The sequence below is a fragment of the Armigeres subalbatus genome, chromosome 3 (genome assembly GCF_024139115.2).
Source record: "Armigeres subalbatus isolate Guangzhou_Male chromosome 3, GZ_Asu_2, whole genome shotgun sequence".
Classification (NCBI taxonomy): domain Eukaryota; kingdom Metazoa; phylum Arthropoda; class Insecta; order Diptera; family Culicidae; genus Armigeres; species Armigeres subalbatus.
Genome location: NC_085141.1, coordinates 217,031,143 through 217,045,242, shown reverse-complemented (window position 1 = coordinate 217,045,242; position 14,100 = coordinate 217,031,143). Strand labels below are relative to the sequence as shown.

The window sequence follows — 14,100 nt, the reverse complement described above, 5'->3', positions numbered from 1 at the left end:
TACTTCATGTATCTAATGGTGTCGAGAATTCCCAGTCTCCAGCGCCATCAGACAGCTAGCCGAGTTTGTTAGAATCACTAGTTCATTATTGAAGTTACGAATGGCGGCGGCCATTTAAAGGGCATAGGCCTCAGCAGAGAAAACGCTACTTTCTTTTGGAAGGCTGTACGTTCCCGTGATCTCATTGTTGAAGCATGCGGAATCTACTGTAGAACCGTTGCTGCCTTACCGAGCAGGAGCGACGACCTCGTTAACAGAAATTGGTATGAACTAGGTAGGTTGGTAGGTTGGTAGAACGGTTCCTGAGGTATTCCACCGGAGCCAGCAGGTGGGTCGAGGCGGAAGGCTTGGACAGGGCGATTGTCGAATGTGGCGGAGGGTGATGGCCACGTGATCTTGACTTTTTCGGCGGTTTTCCTGAGAGGCCACAAGGAAGTCGGCCTGGATGGGGTCACAGTAACTGGACGCTGAAGATGGGTGGCGGCAAGGCGGCCCGGAGAATGTTGATTCCCAATCAAATTTTAAAAAAGCCGGTAACAACTGCGATGGCATCTTCTTGGGGTCGAAAAACGCGTGATTTAGCTGGAGAACTCGAGGAGGAATTGGTCACTTAACATTTTGCTTCGGAGATGGCTTTTCAGTCTTGACAAAATTTAATCACTGTTATTTAATCTTCTCTTGTCTTGGACAAGATTAAATAACAGTGTTTTGATTTTATCAAGACTGAAAAGCCATCTCCGAAGCATTAAACTACAGTCGAAATTAATACTTTACTTCTTGAGCCACTCGCTTTATCGCTTCACATCAACTGGCTCTCGGTACGTTTAACAGAACCTTTCCACCAAAAAAACCCGCAATCGCCCTGTTCTTCCTTTCTCGCATTCCACTGCTCCATTTCAGTGGATCTCGACACCCACTCAGCACCCAAAAAACCGTCGCACTGGTGCGCCTCACACATAAATCGGCTGCCCAAGGCCCATGCGCATCCAATACAAATCGACAGTTAGAGCTTCAAAAAATTAGTTTTACCATGTTTTACCATGTTCGTCCCGCCTCGGCCTTCACCGAATTTATAGTGCTTGCGCGAACGCTCCAGAGACGCAGCGGATCATTTTATCATAAGTGGGAGCAAGAGTTTGCAGAGTAAAAGGCCATGCTCTACTTACTAGTCCAATACCATATATCAGTTTTGCGGCTACTAGTGCTGATCCAACCTGCAGCAAAGAGTTTGGCTCCGATCATCTGCAGAATTCTCAACCGAGATTCGAAGGCTTCCTTCAATAGAAATAGAAGGTTCTCGGCGTGCATTTGGGCTGCAGTAGAAAATATGTGACTTCGATGGCGATATGGGGGTAGAAGTCAGCACCTCGGTCGGCACGAAAAGCATGCTGACGCTTGTCAAGACTCCAGTTCGGCGATTAGCCAGTGGCTTATAATCCGTTCAAATTATTTCGCCATGCAGCTGATGAGCGAGATTGGACGCAGCAGGGCTGCTATCGCTACAGTTCGCTTTTGGTATGGGACGATGATGGCATTTTCTTTTTTTTTTTTTTAATGGCCCGCCACTCTCCCCACCAAGAAGCTCTAATTTGAACTTCCTGGTAATGGACGCAACTATCTCAGCTTATTAACTGGCAATGAGGCAATGAGGCATTTCGCCAGCTAGCTGGGAATTCACCTTTGTACCAGATCTTATTATAAAGCTCGAGCAGGATTAGGTTTATGGATGGCGGAAGGCGTTGAAGCAAGGGGTACCCAACCAAATTAGATCCTGTTGTAGTACTTTGTCTTTTATCAAGAGCCCACAGAAGTTCGTTAAGGAAGATGTCGGTGTTTACACATCATCAGTGTTTGACAAATAACCTTAGGACTTCCGCTCAGCTACTACCTTTGCCCAAAAAAAATTTAAGGGGTAGCTGCAGACATCTTGCTGTCATATTCGACCAGTTCATCAGCTACTTCTTCCGGGTTGTATGTAAACACATCCGCGCTTTTGATTACAATGGATCGCTGTTGTCTGCTGCCTCATAGGTATTTACCGTTCGCCACAGTTCAGTCGTCGTAATGCTGGGTGTGATTCTTTCCACTTGTTTGACCAATTTTCGTGCCACTGCTCTGGTTTCCTGTAGCCTCGTTGATGCTTTGGGTTGGTCAGGATTTTATTTTTGTAATCGCCGTAGAGATCGAATACATTTTCGCCGATGCCGGATTGCTCCCTTTGTTTCGGAGCACCACCAAGGTACAGCTTTTGGGGGCCTACACGGCCGCTGGATCATGGTATGGCACGAGTCGCCGCTGCGATTATCTTCTCGGCGAAGCTTTCTACTTCCACTCAACGTGTGGACGGATAGTTTGAGCAGTTATACATTCATACAACGGCCATTCATCGCGATCGTACAGGCATTTTTGCGACCAACCAGGTATAGACACCGCTATCGGAAAATGGCCGCTGTTGTGCGTGTCTGACAGGGATCGCCAAGTATAGCATAGTATAGAGTTAGGTCGAGTCGGTTGGTGACTTCCACGTTTCTACGAATGGTGGCTTGGTCGATGGCGGCAATTGCCGACCACAACTCCCCGCTGAAGCGATTTGCTGACGGATCGCTTCCCACCGGACAATATGAAGGCTGCCGGGGTCATTCGCCCCCGGGGTTTACACTGACCTGGCGCTTGAAAGAGATTAGCCGTCGGCTTTTCGGGAATAATTACCACAATGTACTTATTTCTACACATAGCACAATTCACTAAAGGGCTGTCCATAAACCACGTAGACTCTTGAGGGGGAGGGGTTTTGAAAAGTCTACGATAGTCTACGAAGGGGGACGGAGGGTATACCAAAAGTCTACGTAGACTTTTTAATTTAATGTTTTTAAAAGCGATTTATACAGCAGCTTCTGTGAAGCTCACTTGTTTGATTTTTTGGGATGTTCCGTTTTTTTTGCATGACTTTACCAAAATAATCTTTTGCATTTCTCCTTAAAAATTTAATGAATTTCACTATAGTAAAAGTCTTTGGGGGCAGCAGGGACTATGTCCAAGGGCTTGACGATCCCTCCCCAGGCCATCTGCGAGTTGTGGCGCCTGCCTAGGATGTGGTGGGGTTTGACAGTGGGCCCTGTTAAACCTCTATAAAAAGCTGCATGTATCCGCAAGTAAGCTAAAGCGACCGTGCTGCCGCTCAAAGCGCATGCCCAAGTCCTGGTGTTAGGTGGGACGCTAAACAGCCCTGACACGACGGCCCTCCGACGAGACAGGAGGTTTGCGCAGGCCCAATAAGCCGCCTTTAAAAACAACTATTACGAACAACATAGAAGATAATACGACTCGATACAATCGGCAACGACCTAGGCGACGAATAAAGGATCACGATTGGAAGCTTGGAACATGGAACTGCAAGTCGCTAGGCTTCGCAGGTTGCGACAGGATAATCTACGATGAATTACATCCCCGCAACTTAGACGTCGTAGCGTTGCAGGAAATCTGCTTGACAGGACAGAAAGTGTGGAAAAGCGGGCATCGAGCGGCTACCTTCTACCAAAGCTGTGGCACCACCAACGAACTGGGAACCGGCTTCATAGTGCTGGGAAAGATGCACCAACGCGTGATTGGGTGGCAGCCAATTAACGCAAGGATGCAAGCTGAGGATAAAAGGCCGTTTCTTCAACTATAGCATCATCAACGTGCACTGCCCACACGAAGGGAGATCCGACGACGAGAAAGAAGCGTTCTATGCGCAGCTGGAGCAGACATACGATGGATGCCCACTGCGGGACGTCAAAATCGTCATCGGTGACATGAACGCTCAGGTAGGAAGGAGGAATGTATAGACCGGTCATCGGACCGGATAGTCTGCATACCGTATCGAACGACAACGGCCAACGATGCATAAACTTTGCAGCTTCCCTGCGGAATGGTAGTCCAGAAGCACTTTCTTCCCCGTAAGAATATTCACAAGGCCACAAGGAAATCACCTAATCAAGTAACGGAAAACCAAATCGACCACGTTCTAATCGACGGTAAATTCTTCTCCGACATCACGAACGTACGCACTTACCGTTGTGCGAATATTGAATCCGACCACTACCTCGTTGCAGTATGTCTGCGCTCAAAACTCTCGACGGTGTACAACACGCGTTGGAATCGTCCGCCGCGGCTGAACATTGGACAGCTACAAGACGATAGACTAGCCCAAGATTACGCGCAGCAGCTGGAAGTGGCACTTCCAACGAAAGAGCAGCTAGGCGCAGCATCTCTTCAAGATGGCTGGAGAGATATTCGATCCGCCATTGGAAGCACCGCAACCGCTGCACTAGGCACGGTGCCCCCGTATCAGAGAAACGACTGGTATGACGGCGGATGTGAGCAGTTAGTTGAGGAGAGAATGCAGCATGGGCGAGATTGCTGCAACACCGCACGAGGGCGAACGAGGCACGATATAAACGGGCGCGGAACAGTCAAAACTCGATTTTTCGGAGGAAAAAGCGCCAGCAGGAAGATCGAGACCGTGAAGAGACGGAGGAACTGTACCGCGCTAATAACGCACGAAAGTTCTATGAGAAGTTGAACCGTTCACGTAAGGGCCGTGCCACAGCCCGATATGTGTAAGGACATAAACGGGAACCTTCTTACGAACGAGCGTGAGGTGATCCAAAGGTGGCGGCAGCACTACGAAGAAGCACCTGAATGGCGATATGGCAGACAACGGTGGCGGTATGGTAATGAACCTAGGAGCACGCGCGCAGGACATGCGACTTCCGGCTCGAATCTCCAGGAAATCCATGAGGGGATCGGCCGGCTGAAAAACAACAAAGCCCCTGGAGTTGACCAACTACCAGGAGAGCTGTTTAAACACGGTGGTGAAGCACTGGCTAGAGCGCTGCACTGGGTGATAACCAAGGTTTGGGAGGATGAGGTATTTCCGCAGGAGTGGATGGAAGGTGGCGTGTACCATCTACAAAAAGGGCGATAAGCTGGATTGAAGCAACTACCGCGCAATCACATTGCTGAACGCCGCCTACAAGGTACTCTCCCAAATTTTATGCCGCCGACTAACACCAATTGCAAGGGAGTTCGTGGGGCAGTACCAGACGGGATTTATGGGTGAACGCTCTACCACAGACCAGGTGTTCGCCATACGTCAGGTATTGCAGAAATGCCGCGAATACAACGTGCCCACACATCATCTATTTATCGACTTCAAAGCCGCATATGATACAATCGATCGGGACCAGCTATGGCAGCTAATGCACGAAAACGGATTTCCGGATAAACTGATACGGTTGATCAAGGCGACGATGGATCGGGTGATGCGCGTAGTGCGGGCAAGGGCATTCTCGAGTCCCTTGCAAACGCGCAGAGGGTTGCGGCAAGGTGATGGTCTTTGGTCATCGCTTCGGAGGGAGTGATACGAAGGGCAGGGATTGACACGAGTGGTACGATTTTCAGGAAGTCCGTCCAGTTATTTGGTTTCGCCGACGACATTGATAATATGGCACGTAACTTTGAGAGGATGGAGGAAGTTTATATCAGACTGAAAAGCGAAGCTAAACGGATTGGACTAGTCATCAACATGTCGAAGACGAAGTACATGATAGGAAGAATTCCAAGAGAGGATAATGTTAGCTGTTGTTTGTATCGGTGGTGACAAAATCAAAGTGGTTGAAGAATTTGTGTACTTGGGCTCACTGGTGACCGCCGATTACGATACTAGCAGAGAAATTCGGAGACGCATCGTGACAGGAAATCGTACGTACTTTGGCAAGACGCTTCGATCGAATAGAGTTCGCCGCCGTACCAAACTGACTATCTACAAAACGCTTATAAGACCGGTAGTTCTCTACGGACACGAGACCTGGACGATGCTCGTGGAGGACCAACGCGCACTGGGAGTTTTCGAAAGGAAAGTGTTGCGTACCATCTATGGTGGGTTGCAGATGGCGGACGGTACGTGGAGAAGGCGAATGAACCACGAGTTGCATCAGCTGTTAGGAGAACCATCCATCGTTCACACCGCGAAAATAGGAACACTGCGGTGGGCCGGGCTCGCTCCAGTGTCGGACAGTAATCAGGTGAAAATGGTACTCGACAACGATCCGACGGGAACAAGAAGGCGAGGTGCACAGCGGGCAAGGTGGATCGATCAGGTGGAGGACGACTTACGGACCCTCCGCAGACTGCGTGGTTGGCGAAGTGCAGCCATGAACCGAGCTGAATGGAGAAGTCTTTTATGTGCAGCACAGGCCACTCCGGCCTTAGTCTGATGATAAATAAATAAATATAGTAAAAGTCTGAGCTACGGCTTAAAACTATCATGGATTTCACCAGGAAATTCTTCTGTGTAAAGCAAGAAAATTCTCCAAACTTTCGATTTTTTTCAAAATCTTCACTTGGATTTTACTGCAGATTCTACTAGAATTTCATTTGTTTTTCGGCAGGAACTTCTTTGCAAACTATGGAAATTATGTCGTACTTCAACGGATTTTTTTTAATTTACAAAAAAAAGTATTTTTGAATATCCAAGAAAAAGTCTTTGGAATGCCCAAAAGATATTCTTTGGAACTTGTAAAGAGAATTCACGGAAATTTCTGCGAGAAACCCTTCAGAATATTCACTGGAGATTTTCTGGGAAGTCCCTGAAATTTTTTGCTTAATTTCGGAAATTCTTCGGAATTTTGGCGAGGAATTCTTTGCAAATATAAGCAAAATTGTTCAGAAATGCCCGTGGAAAATTCTTATTCGTAAATTTCTCGGCAGTTCTAATGCAAATTCTTTGGAATCATCGATGAAAATTTTTCGGAATTTCTAAATAAATTGCTGAAAACTCCCACAAGAAATTATTTGAATTTCCCACCAAAAACAGTTTGAGTTTCCACAAAAAAAATTATTTACAATTTTTGTAAAAAAAACTACTAATTTTCACGAAAATTCATTCGAATTTTTTACAAGAAGTTCACAAAAATCTCAACTGAAAATTCTCCATAATTTCCTCCGAATATTATTCAGAAATTTTTTTGGAATGTCCATATTTTTTAAAAGTTTTCTCAAGAAATTTCTCCAAATTTTCAAGAGAAATTGAAAAAAAATATCTTAGGAAACCATTCTAAATTTCCCCGGGAAATATACCGGAATGTCCGTTTAAACTAAAAATTACCTCGGGAAATAATTATAAATTTTCACGGAAAATTACTCGGTTTTTTAACGGGGAATCTTTTGGAATTAAGAAGAAAAATCTTGGGATATTACATGGAATTTTCAAGAAAATCATCAGAATTATCACGGAGAGTTATTTGGAGTATTTCAAGGTTATCAATTGAGAAATTTTACGATTTTTCCACGCAAAACTTATTGGAATGTAGACTTGACATTCTCGGACATTCAACTCGATTTTTTTCTGAATTCTGTAAATTCACGATTTTCACAATTGTGAACCGGCGTTGAGAATTAGAGGTCAGATGCGTGACATATTTTATCAGCGTGGCGCGCCGATGCAGAACATGTCGGCGATGGTGGTGCACCACTTCTAGGAGGCGAGATGAATTCAGCAGTAATTAAATTAATTGGCTTTGAGATTTGATTAGGACAGAGGATTAAATTGATTTCTTTTCAATTTGATTTTGGTTTTGTTGGATTTTGCTCAGTGTGATTTTGTTAAGTTTGAAATTCGAATTTTGTTTTAATGTTTACATGGAAATGGAATTGAATAGTTGAATTGCTTAAAACTTAGTCGATTTCCATATTTTTTAAATCACATATGATGTTTTGTAAAATTTGGTAAAAGTCCACGTAGACATCATGGGGAGGGAGGGTTTTGAAAAAAAGTCTAGGAAAGTCTACTGGGGGGGACGGGGGGGCTTGAAAAAGTGAAATTTTGGTCTACGTGGTTTGTGGACAGCCCCTAATTACCTGGCCTAGATTGATTTGGAGCACACAAATCTAGTCTACGACGCACACTATATCTTGCACAATTTAACTATGGACTAAACGAGGAGAATTTAATTAAATGCAAATATCAAAGTATGACCACGTTGCTTTTACAAATTTACAAATTCAAAACGATAATGTGTTATGTTGTCTATTTACCCATATTATCTACAGTCTCCGGACGGAAATAGGCGAAACCGTGATCACCTCAGATTAAGGAACGGCAAGCCTCATAATTCAATTCCAGTTCCCGGGCGAATCTTTTCGACGGATTGGACAATTTCGAAATATTAATTTGATCGCTGGTCCTCGTATTGAGAATTCGGGAATAGCCACGACTCTCTTTTCCAATTATCCCGAAGACTTCCTTGGACCCGACCTTGTCCTCGCGAAATTGAACGTGGCGGAAATCGCGAGCTATCGTTTTACAGGTAATCGATCAGTGTCGTTATGCTTTTACTGGCCTTCCATTTGGCGTACGTGAATTTATTTATTTTATGGAGAACGCTGTGTTCTAAAATTGAAGATTATGTTGCCTATTATCCATTTAACCTATTGCAGATTGTAGGTGAATGCTACACCAAAACTAGAAGGGCCACTCAGCATAAAGTGTTTTATTATCATTATCACGATCAAAATACAAAATTCGAAAAGTGTTGACCTTTATATAGGGTTTGTTCACAGAAGTTTCAAGATATTTTGAAACGCATCTTTTCGATAAAAAACAGTTTACGATTAACTTCCTCTAAAAGTGAGTTGAGAAAAATTATGTTTCCACCAGAATAAGATGGATGTCGTAGTGGCTTCCGCAAAGTTGAATAAAATTATTGCTGAACAATTTTGTTGAACATGCAAAGTCTCTATCTCTTTATATATAACAAAACTTAAGATCGTTTTATGTAAAAAACCTTTAAAATCATATTTTTCTTAATCTAACTTCTTTCCAATGATTTTTCCTATTTTCCGTCTCTTCTACCGAGACTCGGCATGTTCAGCAAAGTTGTTCGTATTAGATTTTGCTACAACTTTGCGTGACATTACGTGTCTATCTCATTCTGGTGAAAAATTATTTTCTCAACTCACTTTTAGGGGGATTAATCATAAAACTGTTTTCATCGAAAGATGCGCTCCTAAATATCTTGAAACTTTTGTGAACAAACCCTACATCAAAAATCAACACTTTTCGACTTTTTGTATTTCGATCGTGAAAATGACGAAATAGAACACTGTGCACCGTGTTTACATCCAACGATTTGGTTATGTTGACTAAACCTGCCGAAGAGATATTTTCTTCAAGGCGTGCTCGTAGAGCTTTTGACTCTGCAGTATGTTCGAGCAAAGCGTTGAGCTAGGAGTGCAGCATTATCAGCCAATTCAAAGTCGTTTAGGTGCTACAGAATCTCTTCGATTACGATGAGGAACAGTAGCGGTGATAGACTACATCCTTGCCTTACTCTAGCTACGACTCGGATGGGGACAGACAAGACCCCATTGTGCAGCACTCTACACGAGAAGGTTCTCGTGCCAGCCTCGATGAGGCTGATGATTTTCTCAGGAGCTCTCTTTACGTCTCTGAGCGCCTCCTGGCTACATTCTCTCTCGTGATTGATGGTGGAAAGCTTTTTTCGTAAAGTCACTTATTATCAAGTAAAGGAACTCTTGGAGTTCGTTGACCTGTTGCAAAATTATGTGGATGCTGCCACCGGAGAGCCGTATCGATCTTCTCCTGAATCCTGGCAAGGTTAATTTCGCATAGAACTTTTAGAACGATACACAGCAACATAACCCAACAAACATTGGAAGCTGAAATTGGTCTTGTATCGTAAAAAATGAGTTTCTTCAGCCAAAATAGTAGCTTTTTTAGCTAAAATTGTTTGTTGGGAATGCCTCGCCAGTTATCGCATACAGTCAGGTCACCTTTTTTTGGGCTCCTCCCCACCTTTTTGGTCACGGTGTCCTAGATATTACGAAATATATATTTTTTATTTATGTATTATCAGACTAATGCCGGAGTGGCCTGTGCAGTTCATAGAAGTCTTCCCCATTCAGCTTGGTCCATGGCTGCACGTCGCCAACCACGCAGTCGGCGGAGGGTCCGCAAATCGTCCTCCACCTGATCGATCCACCTTGCTCGCTGTGCACCTTGCCTTCTTGTTCCCGTCGGATCGTTGTTGAGAACCATTTTCACCGGATTATCGGATTACTTTCCTTTCGAAAACTCCCGTAGAGAACTACCGGTCTAATAAGCGTTTTGTAGATAGTCAGTTTGGTACGGTGGCGAACTCTATTCGATCGGATCGTTTTGCGGAGTCCAAAGTACGTACGATTTTCTGCCATGATGCGTCTCCGAATTTCTCTGCTGGTATCGTTATCGGAGGTCGCCAGTGAGCCCAAGTACACAAATTCTTCAACCACCTCGATTTCGTCACCACCAATACAAACTCGTTTTGGGTGGCTTACGTTGTCCTCTCTTGAGCCTCTTCCTATCATTTACTTCGTCTTCGACGTGTTGATGACTAGTCCAATCCGTTTAGGTTCACGATGTTGAATAGCAGACACGAAAGACCATCACCTTACCGTAACCATTTGCGCGTTTCGAAGGGACTCGAGAATGTCCCTGAAACTCGAACTACGCACATCACCCGATCCATCGTCGTTTTGATCAACTGTATCAGTTTATCCGGAAATCGTTGCATTAGCTGCCATAGCGGGCCCCGATCGATTGTATCATATGCGGCTCGTCGATGAATAAATGATGTGTGGGCACGTTGTACTTGCGGCATTTCTACAATACCTTACGTACGGCGAACACCTGGTCTGTGGTAGAGCGTTCGCCCTTAAATCCCGCCTGATACTGCCCCACGAACTTTCTTGCAAATGGTGTTAGTCGGCGGCATTACATTTAGAGTACCTTGTAGGCAGCCTTCAGCAATGTGATTGCGCCTTAGTTGATACAATCCAGCTTTTTGCCCTTTTTGTAGATGGGAAACACGACACCTTCCATCAACTCCTGCGGCAGAACCCCATCCTCAACTCCAGGGGCTTTGTTGTTCTTCAGCCGGCCGATCTCTGGATTTCCAGGAGATTCGGAGCCGGAAGTGGTATGTTCTGCGCACATGCTCCTAGGTTCGTTACCATACCGGCACCGTTGTCTGCCACATCGCCATTCAGGTGCTCTTCGTAAAGCTGTCGCCACCTTTGGATCGCCACACTCCTTTGTTTATGTCCTTACACATATCGGGCAGTGGCACGTGGGCCTTACAGTAACGATTTAATTTCTCATAGAACTTACGTGCGTTATTAGAGCGGTACAGTTGCTCCGTCTCTTCACGGTCTCGATCTTCCTGCTGGCGCTTTTTCCTAAAAAAAAATACTAAGTTAATGATTTCGTGTGTGTTACTTCTACGTGAAGTTAAACTATTTACAATGATATGGAAATGCTAATATCATCTTCCAAACTTGGACGTATTTGTTCATGATAGAATTAGAGGCGAAAGTATAGAATTGATAGTTCCGTTAGGATACGGCATGAAGAATGTTTTTATAGAAGTCGATTTGAAAGCGAGCGGAGGGCAATATTTGTGATGGCACATATCACACGACCTTCCTTCTGCCAAGCTCCCGTATGAGAATATCAGTATGGAGGCCAGTGGAGATATATCAGCTTCCACACTGATATTCAGAAAGATAAACGAATTGTAAAAATGTGAAAAGACACGATTCTTGACATGACTGATTACTTCAAATTACAGCTAAAAGTAAGCGCCAGATAGACGAGCATCACGGGGTAGTATTTGTATCGGGCGAAATTATTAAGTTATCGCTTTTTCGAGCCGTGTCCGATTCTCCCAAACGCAACAATTGAAACATCGACCCTGATCGTATAATCAATTAGAAGAATGCACACGGCACTAATGATGGAGCAATATGTCCCCTGGCCACGCGGGAGGCACTGGGCTAATGGGTGAGTACTACTGAGTACTGAGTAGACAAAATTTGTTTTATAATACACTAGCTGACCCGGCGAACTTTGTCCAAAAATTGATCAATTTTCTGATACAATTTTTTGCGTCCACAATTTATCTAAAAAACAAATCGGTTCTTCAGAATAATCTCTTAGTTATTTTTTTACAACTTTGTTTTATATATATGGTCAATATTTAAAAAATCCATGAAACTTGTACGAAAAGCCATTTCATCGAAAAGATTGAGTTTTGATTTCCAAAGCATTTCATCATAACATACTTCCTCATAAACAGAAATAGAAAACGAATATAAATTAGCAAAAATTCCAACTTTGTTTTATATATATAGAATATCTACTTAAGCTTATCAATGCTCATATCAGGGAACCACCCATAGTTCTATATATTTGGTAGAAGATGCAGATATCGGTTTGTGTTTAGGTTTGGATACAGTAATGAGCGAAACAACAGGAAAGGTCAGTACTTTGAAAAAAAAAATGCAAAAGAGGTGTGTTCTAGTGGAAATGTTATTATAAATAGTTTAAACAAAGGTACCAACAATTTTACAAATAATTTTAAAGATGAGCATCAGTGTATGATGTAAGAATATTGATTGATCAACAGGGATACTGACCCGATTTTTCATTTCATGTTGCTTTTCGAGTATGAAATTGATGCTGGATTAAGATTCATTAAAATCGAAAAAAAAGAACACCACTTCGTTTTTATCGTTCATAAAACATGAAAAGGAATCACCAATACTTTGTATAATAATCTGGCTGTAATCGTCCTGTATCTACTTTTCAGGTAATCACATGCAAAGCTGCCGTGGCTTGGGAGTCCAAAAAGCCGCTTACGGTGGAAACCGTCGAGGTAGCTCCACCAAAAGCCGGAGAAGTTCGCATCAAAGTTGTGGCCACTGGAGTGTGTCACTCGGATGCTAGCATATTGGCTGGATACGATCCAAGTGTTAAATTCCCAGTTATATTTGGCCATGAAGGGGCTGGTATTGTGGAAAGTGTCGGTGAAGGCATAACAAAGTTCAAACCTGGAGATCATGTGATTCCATTGTTCATTCCGCAATGCTTCGAGTGCAGGCCCTGCAAGAACCCCAACACAAATCTTTGTGCCAAGATGAATTTGACTGCAGGAGTTCTATCCGATGGTACATCTCGATTCACTTGCAAGGGGCAACAGGTGTTTCATTGTATGAACACTTCGACATTTTCTCAGTACACCGTTGTAGAAGAAAACTATTTGTGCAAGATTGATGAATCTGCACCATTGGACAAAGTTTGTCTATTGGGATGCGGAATTTCGACGGGATACGGAACGGCACTGAACTCTGCCAAAGTCAATAAAGGAAGCAGCTGTGCCGTGTGGGGACTTGGAGCTGTTGGATTGGCCGCAGTTATGGGTTGCAAAGCAGCAGGAGCTACTAGAATCATTGGAGTCGACATCAACCCTGCCAAATTCGAAGTTGCTAAACAGTTCGGTTGTACGGAATTTGTTAATCCAAAAGATTATGATGAACCTATTCAACAGGTGCTTATGAAGAAGACACAGGGTGGGTTAGATTACACGATTGAATGCGTTGGTAATGTGTTGACAATGCGTGCTGCACTGGAGTCAACAGCTCCTGGTTGGGGAGTGTCGGTGATTGTTGGAGTAGCCGAGTTCGATAGTGAAATATCTACACGTCCAATGGAGATGCTTCTTGGTAGGTCATGGAAGGGCGCAATTTTTGGAGGATGGAAAAGTGTAGAAAGTGTACCGGAACTTGTCAACAAGTACATAAAGCAGGAGTTAATGTTAGATGAATTTATTACCCATACTATGCCAATCGATGACATAAACGAGGCATTTAGACTTATGCGAGAGGGAAAAAGTATTCGTTCAGTTATCATATACTAATTACTCAGATGAAACAGTATTGCATTAAATAATCGAACTGTATGTGATAAAATCGGAATAAATATAGACATCCATAGAAAATGTGGTTTTTATTATTCAATAATTATTTACCTGATTTGTGAGTGCTTAACAGCGGCACACTAGAAGATAACTTATATCAGTAAGGGAATTGTTTGCGGTTTTCAAGCCCTCCTCTCCGATGTAAGATTTTTTTTTCATACAAATGATTTTGACGTAGGACACCGTCTTTGGTATAGATACTCATATGAGGTACATTTCAAAATTTCTCAACGGATTTTCA

General features: G+C 43.6%; 1 protein-coding gene across 1 annotated transcript; it reads left to right on the top strand.

Moving 5' to 3' along the window:
* The first annotated feature begins 12,254 nt into the window (after positions 1-12,254).
* LOC134225444 (alcohol dehydrogenase class-3-like) lies at positions 12,255-13,880 on the top strand. The gene is made up of 2 exons (XM_062705526.1): positions 12,255-12,361; positions 12,693-13,880. The coding sequence occupies exons 1-2, from the start codon at positions 12,341-12,343 to the stop codon at positions 13,797-13,799; spliced, it is 1,128 nt and encodes a 375-aa protein (XP_062561510.1). The 5' UTR covers positions 12,255-12,340; the 3' UTR covers positions 13,800-13,880.
* The last annotated feature ends 220 nt before the right edge of the window (positions 13,881-14,100 follow it).